The 16802-nt window shown below is 51.6% G+C and overlaps 2 protein-coding genes across 9 annotated transcripts in view; both read left to right on the forward strand.

The window, feature by feature from the left end:
• The first annotated feature begins 1342 nt into the window (after positions 1-1342).
• On the forward strand, positions 1343-15643 carry Lamb2 (laminin subunit beta 2). Its single transcript, XM_008853198.3, has 33 exons — positions 1343-1455; positions 1539-1624; positions 1739-1911; positions 1998-2133; positions 2216-2289; positions 2688-2876; positions 2978-3041; positions 3275-3477; positions 3567-3687; positions 4008-4196; positions 4389-4568; positions 4686-4798; positions 5047-5126; positions 5214-5346; positions 5517-5675; positions 5899-6026; positions 10386-10518; positions 10706-10898; positions 10973-11116; positions 11317-11548; positions 11626-11789; positions 11871-12095; positions 12182-12399; positions 12501-12597; positions 12694-13066; positions 13160-13344; positions 13418-13659; positions 13739-14087; positions 14374-14581; positions 14661-14802; positions 14886-15062; positions 15155-15314; positions 15394-15643. The coding sequence occupies exons 2-33, from the start codon at positions 1540-1542 to the stop codon at positions 15528-15530; spliced, it is 5406 nt and encodes a 1801-aa protein (XP_008851420.1). The 5' UTR covers positions 1343-1455; position 1539; the 3' UTR covers positions 15531-15643.
• A 182-nt stretch (positions 15644-15825) lies between these two features.
• The window catches only part of Usp19 (ubiquitin specific peptidase 19), an 11519-nt gene continuing 10542 nt past the window's right edge, over positions 15826-16802 (forward strand). For 6 of the 8 annotated variants that reach the window (XR_001872919.2, XM_008853204.3, XM_029556186.1 and 3 more), the window contains exon 1: positions 15827-15987. The gene's annotated coding sequence lies outside the window, so the exon portion shown is untranslated. Of the gene's footprint in view, positions 15988-16802 lie in introns of all 8 variants that reach the window. The other 2 variants (XM_008853201.3, XM_008853200.3) reach the window with 1 other exon arrangement.

Consider the following 16802-nt stretch of genomic DNA (forward strand, 5'->3'; position numbering starts at 1 on the left):
TGAACACTCTACTCCAGTGACAGGGGAAGTCCAGCAGATTGACTGCCCCACCCCCAAGTTCTTTTGTGAAGCGGAATGTTTCCTCTGAAGAACTTTCAGCTTTCCCACAGGCTCCTGCAGTTTCGAGTACTCTTTGTCTGATCTCAAACTGTGCGTTCACAGCTGTGGCCAAGTCTCACCCACCCAGAAGAACTCAGGACTGCTTGGAACCACCCCCTTGCCTTTTGTGGTCCCAGGGGTTTGGGTGGGGCGCGCGCCTAGCGGGTGCGCGCATTCCTACTCTGGGCTCCCGGGCTGCCAAGAGGTCTGGAAAATGCGGAGTGGATAAATAGTTACAAGATTCGGATTCACTCGCTGAGCCTCTGGTCCATGGTCTGTTACCCAGTTCCCATTCCCATTTCCATCGTGGAAACTGAATAAAGAGAACCCATTTTCTTTCTTTTTTTTTTTTGTCTTTTTGAAGCAGGGTTTCCCTGTAGCCCCAGCTGTCCTGGAACTCACTATGTAGACCAGGCTGGCCTTGAACTCACAGAGACCCGCCTGCCTCTGCCTCCCAAGTGCTGGGACTACAGGCGTGCGCCACCGAGCCCGGCTAAGAGAACCCATTTTCATGAGGGAAACTGAGTCAACATTTTTCGCAGGTTCCTTGCTGTAGTGACTATGGGCGGTGGAGATCTCCAACCTTGTGCTTCAGGCAGGGTGTGGTCTTCTGCATTTCTCCCAGAACTCCGTCCTATCCTGTCCTTTGGGCTGTTCCTAAACCTCCCCAAGGGCCCAATAGAAGAATTCCAATTTGCACCCTTCCCATCTTCCTGCTGATGCTGTAACCCTGGGATCCAGAGGCTGATTTGATAGTGATTTCCATAGTGACGCCAGGGACAAAAACAGTAAGCTCCTTAGATCTGCATTCCAGATCTCAAAAATCAGAACGTCTCATTTACTTCTGCCATTCCCCCAACTTCATATACATCTTCCTGAAGTGGCCTAAAGCACCAACCCCTATGTTCTCTGGCCCCTGAAGAGATCTGGATTTAGGAACACAGTAAGTATTTGTGGGGTGAGGCTGCTCTCTGGTTTGTGGCATCCCACTCCAATCTCTCTTTGGGACACTTGCTTTGCTTATTAGCTTCACTAAATTTCTGTTTCTTTGCTAAATAGATCTCTGCTGCTTTGCTGAATAAATCTCTGATTTTAAAAAAATCTGTGGCTTAAGTAGCCAGTGACTAGTTCCTGGGATGAGAGCTGTTTCTAGAGGACAGGGGTAGGGAGGGGACGGGATGGAGCTCTGTCCTGTGTTATACTCCTGTCTGGAATAGGCTCCATGTTTTCCTTTCTGCCCCGCTTTCCAACTTCGCTCAAAGTCACCGGACTCTCAGTTGGTGGAGGGACGCTGGGGAGACCCTGGAACAGACTGAGGGCCTGGAGGGAAACCAACCAAGGACCCACACAGCCAGGGTCAGCAACAACCCCAAAGGGAAGTGGTGGACTTGGTCTTCAGACCCTTCATGTTCCCTTATCTTTGTTTCCCTTCTTTTCAGGATGGAGCCGGCCTCAGGGGAATCAGGGAGGGGCCAGCAGGGACAGTCTGTGCCTTGGGAGCTTCGCATAGGCCTACTTCTAAGTGGTGAGGGGGCCTGGTGAAACCCAGGGTTGTGGGATATGATGGTAGGTCCAGGGGTGGCTCCTCAGGGCTATCCAATAGAAGCACTGTAGGACAGGTTGACCCACTGCCCCCCAGTGCTGGCTGTGACACTGGCTCAGGCCCCATCCTTGGATGTACCTGGCTGTTCTCGAGGAAGCTGCTACCCAGCCACTGGTGACCTGTTGGTGGGCCGTGAAGACAGACTGACTGCCTCATCAACATGTGGCTTGCACAGCCCCCAGCCCTACTGCATCGTCAGTCACCTGCAGGTGTTGCTGGGGACTGGATGGGAGGCTGGGTTCAAGGTGGGGTTGGCACTGGCTGAGATACTGATCCTAACCTTTACCCAACCCAGGATGAGAAGAAGTGCTTCCTGTGTGACTCCCGGCGCCCCTTCTCTGCTCGAGACAACCCACATAGCCATCGAATCCAGAATGTAGTCACCAGCTTTGCACCACAGCGCAGGACAGCCTGGTGGCAATCAGAGAATGGTGAGCTCATGAGTAGATCATGGAGTGAGCAGGGCCTGCTCACCAGTAGGTTCAAATCCTTGACCTCTGATTTCTGCTACAGGTATTCCTATGGTCACCATCCAGCTAGATCTGGAAGCTGAATTTCATTTCACTCACCTCATTATGACCTTCAAGGTGCCTGCATGTCAGCGAACCTGCCTGAATTGCCCTGCTTTGCTCCCCATGACGCCTGGACAGAGCCCTAGCTCCTCAATCCAGCTGCCCTGAGCTTTGACTATATGTGAAACATGGCCATCTCCTGCATACCTCCATTGCTGAAAACTTTTAGGCCTTTGCACATGTGCTTCTGCTGCCCCATTCCTAGGCTGGGTCAGATGCTCTCTCCCTGGGTCCCATGATATTTGAGCCTGCCCATTACAGGTGGCAGGCTGGTCTGATCATTGCCTGGCTTTCATGGTCACTCCCATCTGTCTGTGAGCTGCTTGGATACAAACATGACTGAGCAGAGCTCTCAATAACCTGAGATCCTGGTGCCTACTGATCAGCCATGTCCTCTGACCCCCATCCCCTAGACATTTCGTCCTGCCGCCATGCTGGTGGAGCGCTCAGCAGACTTTGGCCGCACTTGGCGTGTGTATCGATATTTCTCCTATGACTGTGCAGCTGACTTCCCAGGAGTCCCACTAGCCCCCCCACGGCATTGGGATGATGTAGTCTGTGAGTCCCGCTACTCAGAAATTGAACCATCTACTGAAGGTGAGGTAAGAGCTGGAATCTGGGCTGAAGGTAGGAGAGGGTGGGGGAGGGGTGTGATAGTCCTGAGGCAAGGTCCAATATCTCTATGGACTCCCTGCCTTGCCAGGTCATCTATCGCGTGCTGGACCCTGCTATCCCTATCCCAGACCCCTACAGTGCACGGATCCAAAGTAAGTACTCCACCCATTGAGACTGGCACAATCCCAGTGTCCGGATGAGGACTATTTGGGGCCTCAGTAACTATTTTGGGTGCTTCCTAGGGCAGATGCCAGGCCTGGTTTAGCTCTGGTAGCAATAGACAGGAGGTCTCCCAAGGTGACCTTGGCAGCTGCAGCCCCTGGCTGAGTATGCAGCAGCAAAGGACTGCCTGGCTAGTTGGATGCAACCCTCCTTCCCCATGTAGACTTGCTGAAGATCACCAACTTACGGGTGAACTTGACTCGGCTTCACACTCTGGGAGACAACCTGCTTGACCCACGGCGGGAGATCCGGGAGAAGTACTATTATGCTCTCTATGAACTGGTTGTACGTGGCAACTGCTTCTGCTATGGACATGCCTCACAGTGTGCCCCCGCCCCAGGAGCACCAGTTCATGCTGAGGGCATGGTGAGGGGCATCAGATAACTGGGATAGGCTTGTAGAGAGGGATAAGCATGACTAGACAGTGCCGTCAACCTGTCTCCCTACTCCCACAGGTACATGGGGCCTGTATCTGCAAACACAATACTCGTGGCCTCAACTGTGAGCAGTGTCAAGATTTCTATCATGACCTGCCCTGGCATCCAGCTGAGGATGGTCACAGTCATGCTTGTCGGAGTGAGTGAGACCCAGAATTCTGTAGCCTGGTCATGCCCTGGGTAGAACCAAGAACTAGCTGATGAAGTCCTTCATACATAGGTTAAGTCTAAAGAGTACCCAGACCTTGATGTCCCTGGCAACCTTCTCACCCCTCCTATATAATGTTCTCTGGGTACCAATCTCGTATGATAGTAAGGCTTTGAAGTCCTTAAGCTGCCATCTGCAAATTCTGGTCTGTGATACTGACCTAAGGTGATGTTACTAGCCATCCTTCCCTACCATGTGCCTTAGCATAAGGACCTGGTTTGTCTCTCAATTGGTCTTTGCCTTCTTCTTAGAGTGTGAGTGCCATGGACACACTCATAGCTGCCACTTCGACATGGCTGTATACCTGGCATCTGGCAATGTAAGTGGAGGTGTGTGTGATGGATGTCAGCACAACACAGCTGGACGCCACTGTGAGCTCTGCCGGCCCTTCTTCTACCGTGACCCAACCAAGGACTTGCGGGATCCAGCTGTGTGCCGCTGTAAGCTGGATCTGGGTATGAGGGAGGGAAAGCTGAGCTTGAGGTAAGAACTAGGAAGTCCGATCCCTGTCCAGGTTACCAGGAATTTATGTGGTAGAAATGGAATCAGACCAGGAATAGGGGAAGGCTTAGGAGAGGATTGATGCTGTGTCAATTGGGATAAGGTGACTTTATACTTCTTTTTGCTCTCAGCCTGTGACTGTGACCCTATGGGTTCCCAAGATGGTGGTCGCTGTGATTCCCACGATGATCCTGTATTGGGACTGGTCTCAGGCCAGTGTCGCTGCAAAGAACATGTGGTGGGCACTCGTTGCCAGCAATGCCGGGATGGCTTCTTTGGACTTAGTGCCAGTGACCCTCTTGGATGCCAGCGTATGTGCCTCCCTTCCTAATTCCGTGCTGACCTTCAGCCCCTGGCTTCTTCTGATGCAGCTGAACTTGAGCACTGCCTCTACTCCTTAAAGTGCTAATGAACCCCCATCCCTACAGGTTGTCAGTGTAATTCACGGGGCACAGTTCCTGGAGCCACCTCTTGTGATTCCAACAGTGGAACCTGTTTCTGCAAGCGTCTGGTGACTGGACATGCCTGTGACCGCTGCCTGGTGCGACAGGGAGCTGGGGTTCTAGGGCTCTGGACTTGTCCTCAAAGAACATGGCTGGGGGCAAAGTCCATGCTCCATTGGGTGTGTGCTGACCGTTGAGGATGTAGTTCTGGCTTAAAAGTCTCTGGTCTGGGAGGTCTGAGGACCATGTGTTCACCAATGGTTAAAAGAGACTGGGAGTGGAACTGGGTTCCCTGATGGGTGGCAAGGTGATCTATTTCTGACCGCCAGCAATTCTTTTTCCCTAGCCTGGCCACTGGGGTCTAAGCCATGACCTTCTTGGCTGCCGCCCCTGTGACTGCGACGCGGGTGGTGCCCTGGATCCTCAGTGAGTGGTGTAGAGGGGGCTTGGGAGGTGGTAGGGAAATATCCTAGGCAGAAGTGGCACTTCTTGAGTAACCACAGCATTCCTCAGGTGTGATGAGGTGACGGGTCAGTGCCGCTGCCGCCAGCATATGGTTGGGCGTCGCTGTGAACAAGTACAACCTGGCTACTTCCGGCCCTTTCTAGACCATTTAATTTGGGAGGCTGAGGATGCCCGAGGGCAGGTGGGAGCACCCCTTGGTTGTGGGTGGGATGGAGAGAAGTGGGATTGTGGGTGGTGCCTTGGAGGGGTCTTAGGTGAGGTCTTGGTGAGGGAAGTGGTATTTGGGGTTAGCTGTGGCAGAAGACACAGTACCTCACCTGAGTCCTTGTCCCTGGCTCTATTGATTCCCAGATGCTTGATGTAGTGGAGCGTGTGGTGACCAACTGGGAGACTCCATCCTGGACTGGCCCAGGCTTTGTGCGGCTGCAGGAAGGTCAGGGAGTGGAGTTTCTGGTAACCTCAATACCAAAGGCCATGGACTATGATCTGTTGCTGCGCTTGGAGCCCCAGGTTAGACCCTTGATAGCTGTAGTTAAAATTCTAGATGTGAAGCCAGGTGTGGTGGTGCACACCTTTAGTCCCAGCACTTGAGAAGCAGGGGTAGGTGGATCTCTGTGAGTTCAAGGCCAGCTGGGGCTACAGGAGACCCTGTTTCAAAAAGACTAAAAAAAAAAATAAATAAAAAACAAAAACTAGATGTGAGACTATCTTCTCCATTGTCCTCTTCCCTCAGGTCCCTAAGCAATGGACAGAGCTGGAACTGACTGTACAGCATCCAGGGTCTGTGTCTGCCCATAGCCCGTGTGGGCATGTGCTGCCCAAGGATGGCCAAATCCAAGGGACTCTGCAACCAAACACCAGGTGAGGGCATTGTCCATAGCATCACATAGTGGAGGGTTGTAGGGCCAGCCCTAATTTCCCCTCAGAAACCTGGAAGATCCCATTACTTAATCATCTGCTCTTTCCTTCAAATACCTCTTCTTGCGTGCTGTTTGCCAGGTTCCTGGTTATGGTCACAGGAAAGAAATAAATAAAACAAGGCCTACTCTCTCAAGGGTGTAAATTGTATAAGCCAAGGTAGGAATTAATGGGAAATCATCTAGTGACACTGTAAGGAGGGCCTGATGATGGTTGTAAGGCAGTGGATTCTGAGTGTAACTGATCTGGTTAATGTTTTATTACTTTTTTTTTTTTTTTTTTGCTTTTTAAGACAGGGTCTCCCTGTAGCCCCAGAACTCACTATGTAGACCAGGCTGGCCTTGAACTCAGAGATCTGCCTGGCTCAAGTGCTGGGATTAAAGGCATGTGCCACGACACCTGACTGTTTTATTACATTCTGGGAGGTATTTATTTCCTATATCTTTTTCATTACTCTTCTTCATTATCATTTGTGGGGTGTGTGTGTGTGTGCACATGCACACGCTGGGAACTGAAGGCCTCATGCTTCATGCATGCTAAGCAAGGAATCTGCCACTAAGCCACACACTCTTACCAGCCTCTTTTTTTTTTTGCTTGAGACAGGGTAGCTGTGAACTCAGTATGTAGCTGAGAATGACCTTGATCTTCTCCTCCTGCCTCCACATCCCAAGTGCCGGGTTTACAGGAGTGTGCCATAATCTCTGGTTTATATTTTTGCTTTTTTTTGTTTGGTTTTGGGGGTTTTGTTTTGTTTTGTTTTTTTAGGCAGGGTCTCCCTGCATCCCTAGCTGGCCTGGAACTCATTATGTAGATCATGCTGGCCTCCATTAGATCTGAGTGTATCTGCCTCCCAAGTGCTGGGATTAAAGGTGTGGGACACCACATCCAGCCATATTTTTGCATTTTGGTCATGTAAATATTTATGAATCTGACTGTATCCATTGTGGACATTTTATTAGCTATGACATGTTTAGCAGATTTGTCTAGATGCTGAGTGGAGAACAGAGAGAAAGGAGCCAGGATAGAAGCTAGAAGTTCTGTTAGAGATTACTAAATTGGACAGTGAGTTGGACTCAGGTCTAATTCACTGAGAAAACTTTTTAAAAAAGGCTTAGATAGCTGGGTGTGGTGGCACACACCTTTAATCCCAGCACTTGGGAGGCAGAAGCAGGTGGATCTTTATGAGTTCCAGTCCAGCCTGGTCTACATAGTGAGTTCCAGGACAGCTGGGGCTACAAGGAGACCCTGTCTCAAAAAGATAAAAAAAGACAAAAAAAAAAAAAAAAAAAAAAAAAAAAAAAAAAAGGCTTAGACATAGAGAAGAGAGAGGAGGTTGAAAAATGACTCCAGACCAGATGTGGTGGTGCACGCCTTTAATCCCAGTACTCGGGAGGCAGAGGCAGAAGCAGGCGGATCTCTGTGAGTTCGAGGCCAGTCTGGTCTACATAGCAAGTTCCAGGCCAGCTGGGGCAAGTTTTGCTTTGCAGAATAAATTGTTCCACTTTTTTTTAGATAAAAAAAAAAAGAAAGAAAAATGACTCTAGAGTTTTGGGACTAGGCATTTGTATGAGGATGGAGATCTTTTTTTAAGACAGGATCTAGGATTTCATTGCACATCCAGGTTGGCCTGAAACCTGTGATTTCCCTGTCTCAGCATCCCAGGTGCTGAGATTAAACAGGTATACCACTTTAATCTGTTTAGGAGGAACAGTTTTGAGGGGTTATAAAGCCAGTGGGTGACTAGATTTCTGTGTCTGTAATTACTGGAAGAAGTCCTGTTGGAGGTAAATTTGAGACTCATTAATTAGGTGTGGTGGCTCATGCCTGTAATCCTAGCACTTGGGAGTCTGAGGCAAGAAGATTGTTGTGGATTTGAGGCCAGCATGGACTACAGAGTGAGACCCTGTCAAAAACAAACAAACAATACAAAAGCAAAAGCAAGAAAATCAAAAAAACCAAAACGGCTTAATCTCCAGTATTGGAAGAAGTAAAATATTTTAAAAGGACACGTTACTAAAGAGCTGGGTCTCAATGGAATGATTGAGGAAGAGAGGAGAACCAGATGGAAACTTTGATGTGCCCTGGTATTAGAAGGGAAAAAAGGAGGAAGTAGAAGGGTGTAGCTCAGCTGGTAGAGTGCTTGCCTAGTATACTTTGGGTTGGATCCCTAGCACTACATAAAGCATGCTGGGATTACAAGCGTGGTTGTGCATGCCTGTAATCCCAGCACTTGGGAGGTAGAGGTGGAGAGTCAGAAGTTCAAAGTCTTCCTTGGCTACATAACAAAATTCAAAGCCTGCCTGGGACACATGAGATCTTGTCTCAAAAAAAAAGGGGGGTGGGTGGGACTAATGGGCTAAGAGAAAAACCAGGGATGTGGACAGGTGCAAAGAAGCTAAGAGATAAGGGAAAGTACAGTGAGCTCATGACATTGAGTGAATGCTGGAGTGAGATAAGAATAGAAAGTGAGCCAGGCATGGTGGCTCATGCCTTTGATGCCAGCACTTGGGAGGCAGAGGCAGGTGGATCTCTGTGTGTTCAAGGCCAGCCTGGTCTATATCTATATAGCAAGTAAGTTCCAGGTCAGGTGGGGCTATAGGGAGACTCTGTCTCAAAAAGATTAAAAAAAAAAAAGTGGCCACTGTTATTAGCTACATGGAGGTCACTGGTGACCTTGGCACAAAGTGGAGGTCATTGGTGACCTTGGCACAAAGTGGGCCAGAAGTCCCAGTGGAGCAGAAGGCTAGCTTGTGGTACCTATAGTGATCTCTATGGATTTATTGGGTAGGAAAGCAAAGATGAGGCAGCCGCTAGGGGAAGACTTGGGGATTGAAGGAGGATTTGTGGTGGAATGAAACAAACCATGTATATGGGTTTACAGGATGATGATAATCACCTAGGAGACAGAAAGCAAGGGAGGATTACCATCTTAGTGAAAAGGAACAAATAAATGGATGGCAATATAGCTCAGTGGTACAGTGATTGCTTAGCTAGTAGACATAGAGTTATAATTCACAAAATAAATAAATACATAGTCATTTATATTTGAGTTGGGCACCCTGCCTTAAAAAAGAAACAGGGCCAGGTGTGGTGTTACATGCCTCAGGCAGGCAGATCTCTGTGAGTTCAGGCCAGCTGGTCTACATAGTGAGTTCCAGGCCAGCCAGTGCTGCATAGTGAGAACCTGTCTCAAAAAAAACAAAAACAAACACAAGTCCGGTGTGGTGGCACACACCTTTAATCCCAGCACTTGGGAGGCTGAGGCAGGCAGATCTCTGTGAGTTCGAGGCCAGCCTGGTCTACATAGTGAGTTCCAGGCCAGCTGGTGCTACAGGAAGACCCTGTCTCAAAAAGACCAAAAAAAAACTAAAATAAAATAAAAATAAGGGGCTGGGGAGAAGGCTCAGAACTGGTTGTTCTTGCACAAGACGCGGGTTCGACTCCCAGCACCACATGGCAGTTAACAACTGCCCGTAACTCCAGTCCCAGGGGATCCAACAGCCTCTTCTGAGCTCCGAGGGTATTGGACAAATTGGGTGCACTTACCTACATGCAGGCAATACACACATACACATAAAATTAAAAAATAAAAATTAAAAATTAAAAAAATTAAATAAAAACAACAACAAAACTCCAGAAAAATCCAAAACCAAAAAAACACATAGGGTTGGGGGGATGGCTCAGTGTTAAGAGTGCTTACTGCTCTTGCAGAGGACCCAGGTTCACTTCCCAGCACCCATGTTGGGAGGTTTACAACTGCTTGTAACTCCACCTCTAGGGGATCCAATGCCTTCTTCTGGCCTCCATGGTGCATATATGCACACACACACACATACACACACACACACACACATAAAAATAAAAATCTAAGCTGGGCGTGGTGGAGCATGCCTTTAATCCCAGCACTTGGCAGGCAGAGGCAGGTGGATCTCTGTGAGTTCAAGGCCAGCCTGGTCCACATAGTTCCAGGACAGCTGGGGCTACAGGGAGACCCTGTCTCAAAAAGACCAAAAAAAAAAAAAAAATCTAAAAATATACAAACAAGAAAGCCTGACAAGTTCTAATGCTAGGGAAATGCTGTGGGTCTAAATGGGTGTATAATTCCAGAGAGCCATGTTTATGGGAATCTTCCATACAGATTCTCTGGCAGGCCTTAGCAGCAGCCTGTTGACTTGGTCTGGCCCAGCTACAGTCTCTGCCTTGGCCATTGGTTTGGTTGTTATGAGTGTGTTGTGAAAGGCCCAGGGTGGTGAGTACAGGGACCCTGGGTGGCATCCTATACTTATCCTTCCATCCCTCCAGGTTTTTGGTGTTTCCCAGACCTGTCTGCCTTGAGCCTGGCAACTCCTACAAGCTGTATCTGAAACTGATGCGAACAGGGGGGAGTGCCCAGCCTGAAACCTCCTACTCTGGATCTGGACTACTCATTGACTCGGTGAACAAGCCCAGTTTGCTGACATCAACCAAGATGGCAGGGCCTGTGGGGTGGAGATTATGGTGGTAGCAATAGTTGTGAGAAGTCGTCTGTGATGGGAAAGGCAGGCCCACGGTAATCCTAATGCAAGTACTCTGGCAGTACCAATGTGGTCCTATGTGAGCTACACACTTTCTCATCCCTTCAGCTGGTGTTGCTGCCACGTGTCCTGGTGCTAGAGATGTTTAGTGGGGGTGATGCTGCTGCCCTTGAGCGCCGTGCTACCTTTGAACGCTACCGTTGCCAGGAGGAAGGTCTGATGCCCAGCAAGACCCCTCTGTCTGAGGCCTGTGCCCCTCTCCTCATCAGCCTGTCCTCCCTGATCTACAATGGTGCCTTGCGTAAGTACTCCTGATATGAATTGGTGAGCGAGGTGGAGACCTGGCCTTATCTAGCACTCCTTTTCTCCTCATAGCATGTCAGTGTGACCCTCAAGGCTCATTGAGTTCTGAGTGCAACCCTCATGGTGGCCAGTGCATGTGTAAACCAGGAGTGGTTGGACGCCGCTGTGATGTCTGTGCCACTGGCTACTATGGCTTTGGCCCTACAGGCTGTCAAGGTATTTGCTTGCCCCTTATTCCCCTCTATTTTCTTTCCATAACTATTCTCCTTCTTTCCTCTGGTTCTACTTCTTCCTTCCTTAGCTCTGCCTTGGATCCCATACTCCTAGGTCACTTGCAATTCTGTTATTCCCCAGCTTTCCTATCTTGACCCCACCCAGACTGCCTCCTGCCAATTCAGTTTCTGCCTTGTCCCTAGCCTGCCAGTGTAGCCCTGATGGGGCACTCAGTTCCCTATGTGAAGGGACAAGTGGGCAATGCCCCTGCCGAACTGGTGCCTTTGGTCTTCGCTGTGACCACTGCCAGCGTGGCCAGTGGGGATTCCCTAGTTGCCAGCCGTGTGTCTGCAATGGGCATGCAGATGAATGTGATACCCACACAGGAGCTTGCCTGGGCTGCCGTGATCACACAGGGGGCGAGCATTGTGAAAGGTGAGCCTAAAGTAGGTATGAGTGGGTTGGTGGGCAGGCTGGCAACCTGTGGATGAAACATCTTCATTTCCATGCAGATGCATTGCTGGTTTTCATGGGGACCCACGGCTGCCTCATGGGGGCCAGTGCAGGCCTTGTCCCTGCCCTGAAGGCCCTGGGGGCCAGCGGCACTTTGCTCTTTCTTGCCACCGTGATAGTTACTCCCAGCAGATTGTGTGCCACTGCCGAGCAGGCTACACAGGTGAGTGGGTAGGGGACAGGTATGGGATTAGTGTGAGATGGTTGAACTAAACACTCATGGCTTCCCCTTGACTGTGGGCAGGGCCACGGTGTGAAGCTTGTGCCCCTGGGCACTTTGGGGATCCATCAAAGCCAGGTGGCAGGTGCCAACTGTGTGAGTGCAATGGGAACATTGACCCCACGGACCCTGAAGCATGTGACCCCCACACGGGGCAATGCTTGCGCTGTTTACACCACACAGAGGGACCCCACTGTGGTCACTGCAAGCCTGGCTTCCATGGGCAGGCTACCCAACAGAGCTGTCACCGTGAGTATGGATATGGGAGAAGGTGGCTTGAGTGGGCTCTGCTGCTTGAGCTCCCTTGATTGTTATGTCTATCTTGACTGACCCAGGCTGTTCCTGCAATCCTCTGGGCACAAATCCCCAGCAATGCCCATCTACTGATCAATGCCACTGTGACCCAAGCAGTGGGCAGTGCCCATGCCTCCCCAATGTCCAAGGCCTTAGTTGTGACCGTTGTGCCCCCAACTTCTGGAACTTTACCAGTGGCCGTGGCTGCCAGCCTTGTGCCTGCCACCCAAGCCGGGCCCAAGGCCCCACCTGCAATGAGGTATGGATCCTTGGAGATCCCTGGATAGATGGAGCCAGCTATCTGCCTCAAGGGCTCAGCCTTTAGGAGAGACTCTAAACCCTTCTCTGTTTGTATTCCAGTTCACAGGGCAGTGCCACTGCCCTGCTGGCTTTGGTGGGCGGACTTGTTCTGAGTGCCAGGAGCTTCACTGGGGAGACCCTGGGCTGCAGTGTCGTGGTGAGAAATCTGGAGTAACAGGGCAGATAGAGGAATAGAGGACATCTCCATCTGTTCCACAGGAGCACTAATACTGTGGTCTATTATTTCCTGCAGCCTGTGATTGTGATCCTAGAGGAATAGACACACCTCAGTGTCACCGCTCTACAGGACATTGTAGCTGCCGCCCAGGCGTGTCTGGCGTGCGGTGTGACCAGTGTGCACGTGGTTTTTCTGGCGTTTTTCCTGCCTGCTACCCTTGCCATGCATGCTTTGGGGATTGGGATCGTGTGGTACAGGATTTGGCTTCCCGGACACGGCGCCTGGAGCAGCAGACACAGGAGTTGCAGCAGATGGGTGTGCTGGGTGCCTTTGAGAGCAACTTTCTGAAGATGCAGGAGAAGCTGGGCATAGTGCAGGCCATTGTGGGTGCCCAAAACACTTCAGCTGCCTCCACTGCAAAGCTTGTGGAAGCCACAGAGGGGCTGCGGTATGGATGGGCCAGAAGCAGAGTGGTGGGATTGAGCAGAAGCCCAGTGGAACAGGACTGAAGCCTCTCTAAATATGTCCCCTATTGATACAGCCACGAGATTGGGAAGACCACTGAGCGCCTGACTCAGCTGGAGGCAGAGCTGACAGAAGTACAAGATGAGAATTTCAATGCCAACCATGCACTCAGTGGTTTGGAGCGAGATGGACTTGCACTTAATCTCACACTGCGGCAGCTTGACCAGCATCTGGATCTCCTCAAGCATTCAAATTTCTTAGGTGAGTTGTTGGTTAATTCGGCAGGTGGGTCAGAATCAATCTTCAGCTGATTGACTCCTTCTGTCCAACTTAGGTGCCTATGACAGCATTCGCCAGGCCCACAGCCAGTCTGCAGAGGCAGAACGTCGTGCCAACTCCTCCACCTTTGCAGTACCCAGCCCTGTGAGCAACTCAGCAGATACCCGGCGTCAGACAGAAGTGCTGACGGGTGCTCAAGAAGAAAACTTCAACCGCAGGCACCTGGCCAACCAGCAGGCACTGGGCCAGCTCTCTGCATATACCCGTGCTCTGAGCCTGACAGGCATAAATGAACTGGTGAGGTGCAAGTGTTTAGTGGGACAGGTGGGTGTGGATATTCTTCCCACAGAACTCTGACTTGTTTTGTGCCTGGCAGGTGTGTGGGGCCCCAGGGGATGCACCCTGTGCTACCAGCCCTTGTGGGGGTGCCGGCTGTCGGGATGAGGATGGGCAGCCCCGTTGTGGTGGCCTCAGTTGCAGTGGGGCAGCAGCTACAGCAGACCTAGCACTGGGCCGGGCTCGGCATACACAGGCAGAGCTGCAGCGGGCACTGGTAGAAGGTGGCGGCATCCTCAGCCGAGTAGCTGAGACTCGTCGACAGGCAGATGAGGCACAGCAGCGGGCGCAGGCAGCCCTGGACAAGGCTAATGCTTCTAGGGGACAAGTGGAGCAGGCCAATCAGGAGCTTCGAGAACTTATCCAGAGTGTGAAGGACTTCCTCAGCCGTGAGCCTCCTGTGTGGCCTAGGCCATGTGGTTGTTTCTCTTGTGTCTGTGTGTACTTAGGTCTCAGGGCCTGTAATGAACCATAACCTGTGCTTATGACCCGAGTCCTTGTCCAGTCAATGTCCCTAAGTCTGTGCTCCTTGTATAGCCCGTTTTTTCAGTTACATCCTTATGCCTATTAGCAAACTCCTATCCCATGTGCAATCTGAGAATCCACTTACCAAGATTATGTTCCCATACTCATGGTAGAGAATCTGTTCTTAAGCCCTTCCCTGTGTCTCCGTAGAGGAGGGAGCTGATCCTGATAGCATTGAGATGGTAGCCACACGGGTGCTAGAGCTCTCCATCCCAGCCTCACCCGACCAGATCCAGCACCTAGCAAGTGAGATTGCAGAACGTGTCCGGAGCTTGGCAGATGTGGACACAATTCTGGCTCGTACAATGGGGGATGTGCGTCGGACTGAGCAGCTACTGCAGGATGCACAGCGGGCACGGTCTGACCCCAACCCTAGATCCCTATTCCTGATAACTAGGTCTGATAGCTGCAGACCCTAATCTCCCTCTTTACCCCAGGAGCCGGGCTGAGGGTGAAAAACAAAAGGCAGAGACAGTACAGGCAGCACTGGAGGAGGCCCAGCGGGCACAAGGTGCTGCCCAGGGTGCCATCCGGAGAGCAGTGGTTGACACACAGAACACAGAGCAGACCCTGCACCAGGTATGGTCTCTGTAGGACATCAGTGGGGCAAAGTTATGGATATGTTCCATAGTTCTGTTTAACCCTGGGCCTCCCTGTGTCAGGTGCAAGAGAGGATGGCAGGTGCAGAGCAGTCACTGAGCTCTGCAAGTGAACGGGCTCGGCAATTGGATGTTCTCCTGGAGGCTCTGAAACTGAAACGAGCAGGAAATAGCCTGGCAGCTTCCACAACTGAAGAAACAGCAGACAGTGCCCAGAGCCGTGCCAGGGAGGCTGAGAAGGTGGCTGAAGCTGACCCAGCTGGAAGAGGTAGGGATAGTGTGGTTAGGCCTACACTGGCCTAGCATAGTGACCTTGTTCTTTACATCTGCAGCTGCTGCAGGGAACAGTAGGTGACCAGTACCAAACTGTGAGGGACTTGGCTGAGCGCAAGGCTGAGGGTGTGCTGGCTGCACAAGCCAGGGCAGAACAACTGCGGGATGAGGCTCGGGACCTGTTGCAAGCTGCCCAGGACAAGCTGCAGCGGCTACAGGGTGAGGAGTGTGGTGAGCAGGAGCTAGAGAGGTGGATCTGTGGGAAAATGACCCCTAAGCTGTTTCTTGCCTCTCCTAGAACTGGAAGGCACCTATGAAGAGAATGAACGTGCCCTGGATGGCAAGGCGGCCCAACTGGATGGGCTGGAGGAGAGGATGCGTAGTGTGCTTCAAGCCATCAACCTGCAGGTCCAGATCTACAACACCTGCCAGTGAACACTCCCCAGGGCCTATCCTGTTCCCCAAGCACTGTTCCGCACGCATGTCTGTCTACACATTAAAGAGCTCTTGGTCTGCAACGATTCCCAATAAACCAGTGTGAACCTCCATTATGTTGTGTGGATTTTGATGGGAGGGGTGACGAATCTCGACATTGTCACCAATAGGAATCTCGCAAAGTCAAAGGACCGGAACCCCTCCTCTTTCATTCCGGGCCGCCCCAGAACTGCCTGTCACCAAGAGCCCTGTTCCTGCCGGAAGTGCGTCATTGACTCAGCGCTCCGCCTCCCACGGGCCGTATCTAGAAGTCAAACAAAACAAGCCGCTTAGGCAGCGGTAGCGGTGCCGGGACAGGGGAGGGGCACGCCGGAACCGGAACCGACTTGACGCCGGAACCGGAATCGAGAGAGGGTTGCCAGGGCCCGGAGAGGGCTGGTGGCGGCGGTCTCGCTCGGTGAGTGGTGCGGGCCTCAAGTCGTCGGTTTGGCCACAGCTGGAAGGCCGCGGCATTGGCTCCAGGCGGCCCGTTCAAGGTCACGGGCCGTGCCAGCCAGCCCCGACATCTCGAGCCCCGCGGCGTGCTGGGTCCACCGATGCCGACCGAACCGTTATGTTACACCTGTGGCCTGCTTTTCTCTTTTAAAGAGGACTAGGCGGCGAGCGAGGGCGGCTTCCTGGAGGAGGGGGTGGCAGGCTTGGGTTTTGGAGGCTGGAGCTAGTAGCCTAGCTGGGGTGCTGGTCTATGGTAACTCTGCGCAGACCAGTCAAACCAGCTGGACTCTCTAAACAGCCCCTTTGTTGCCTCGTCGACCTGGGAGCATGGGGGAGGGACGAGACCTGCGACTAGGGTCAGGGTGTAAGAAGGAATCGGTGGGTGCTCTTCCTTCAGACCTGGACAAGCAGTCACTAAAGATTCGACCCACCACATCTGACCCGTAGAAGGGAATCCTCACACAACCCTCTCTGCCCGATGGGAACATAGACTAGTCATATCTCTTCTGCTTCCTGCTCAAGCCAGGTTTGAGGCTGTCAGGGGTCCTAGATTCATGTTTCATCCCCACCCTTACCTCAGTGTCTGGTTTTCAGAACTTCATTTTGGATGGAGAAACCCAGAATCCACAGACAGGTGGGAAACTGATTAGGTCTCTGTGGCCCAGAGCTGGTGAATGAAAGGACCTGGGAACAAGGGTGATGGTCATGAGTCAGGCTCAAACTGGATGCCTACCACCATGCCTTCACACTAGAGTCAGCCCCCCCCCCCCCCCCCCC

Source organism: Nannospalax galili, unplaced genomic scaffold (assembly GCF_000622305.1).
Source record: "Nannospalax galili isolate Female #2095 unplaced genomic scaffold, S.galili_v1.0 scaffold786, whole genome shotgun sequence".
NCBI classification, from domain to species: domain Eukaryota; kingdom Metazoa; phylum Chordata; class Mammalia; order Rodentia; family Spalacidae; genus Nannospalax; species Nannospalax galili.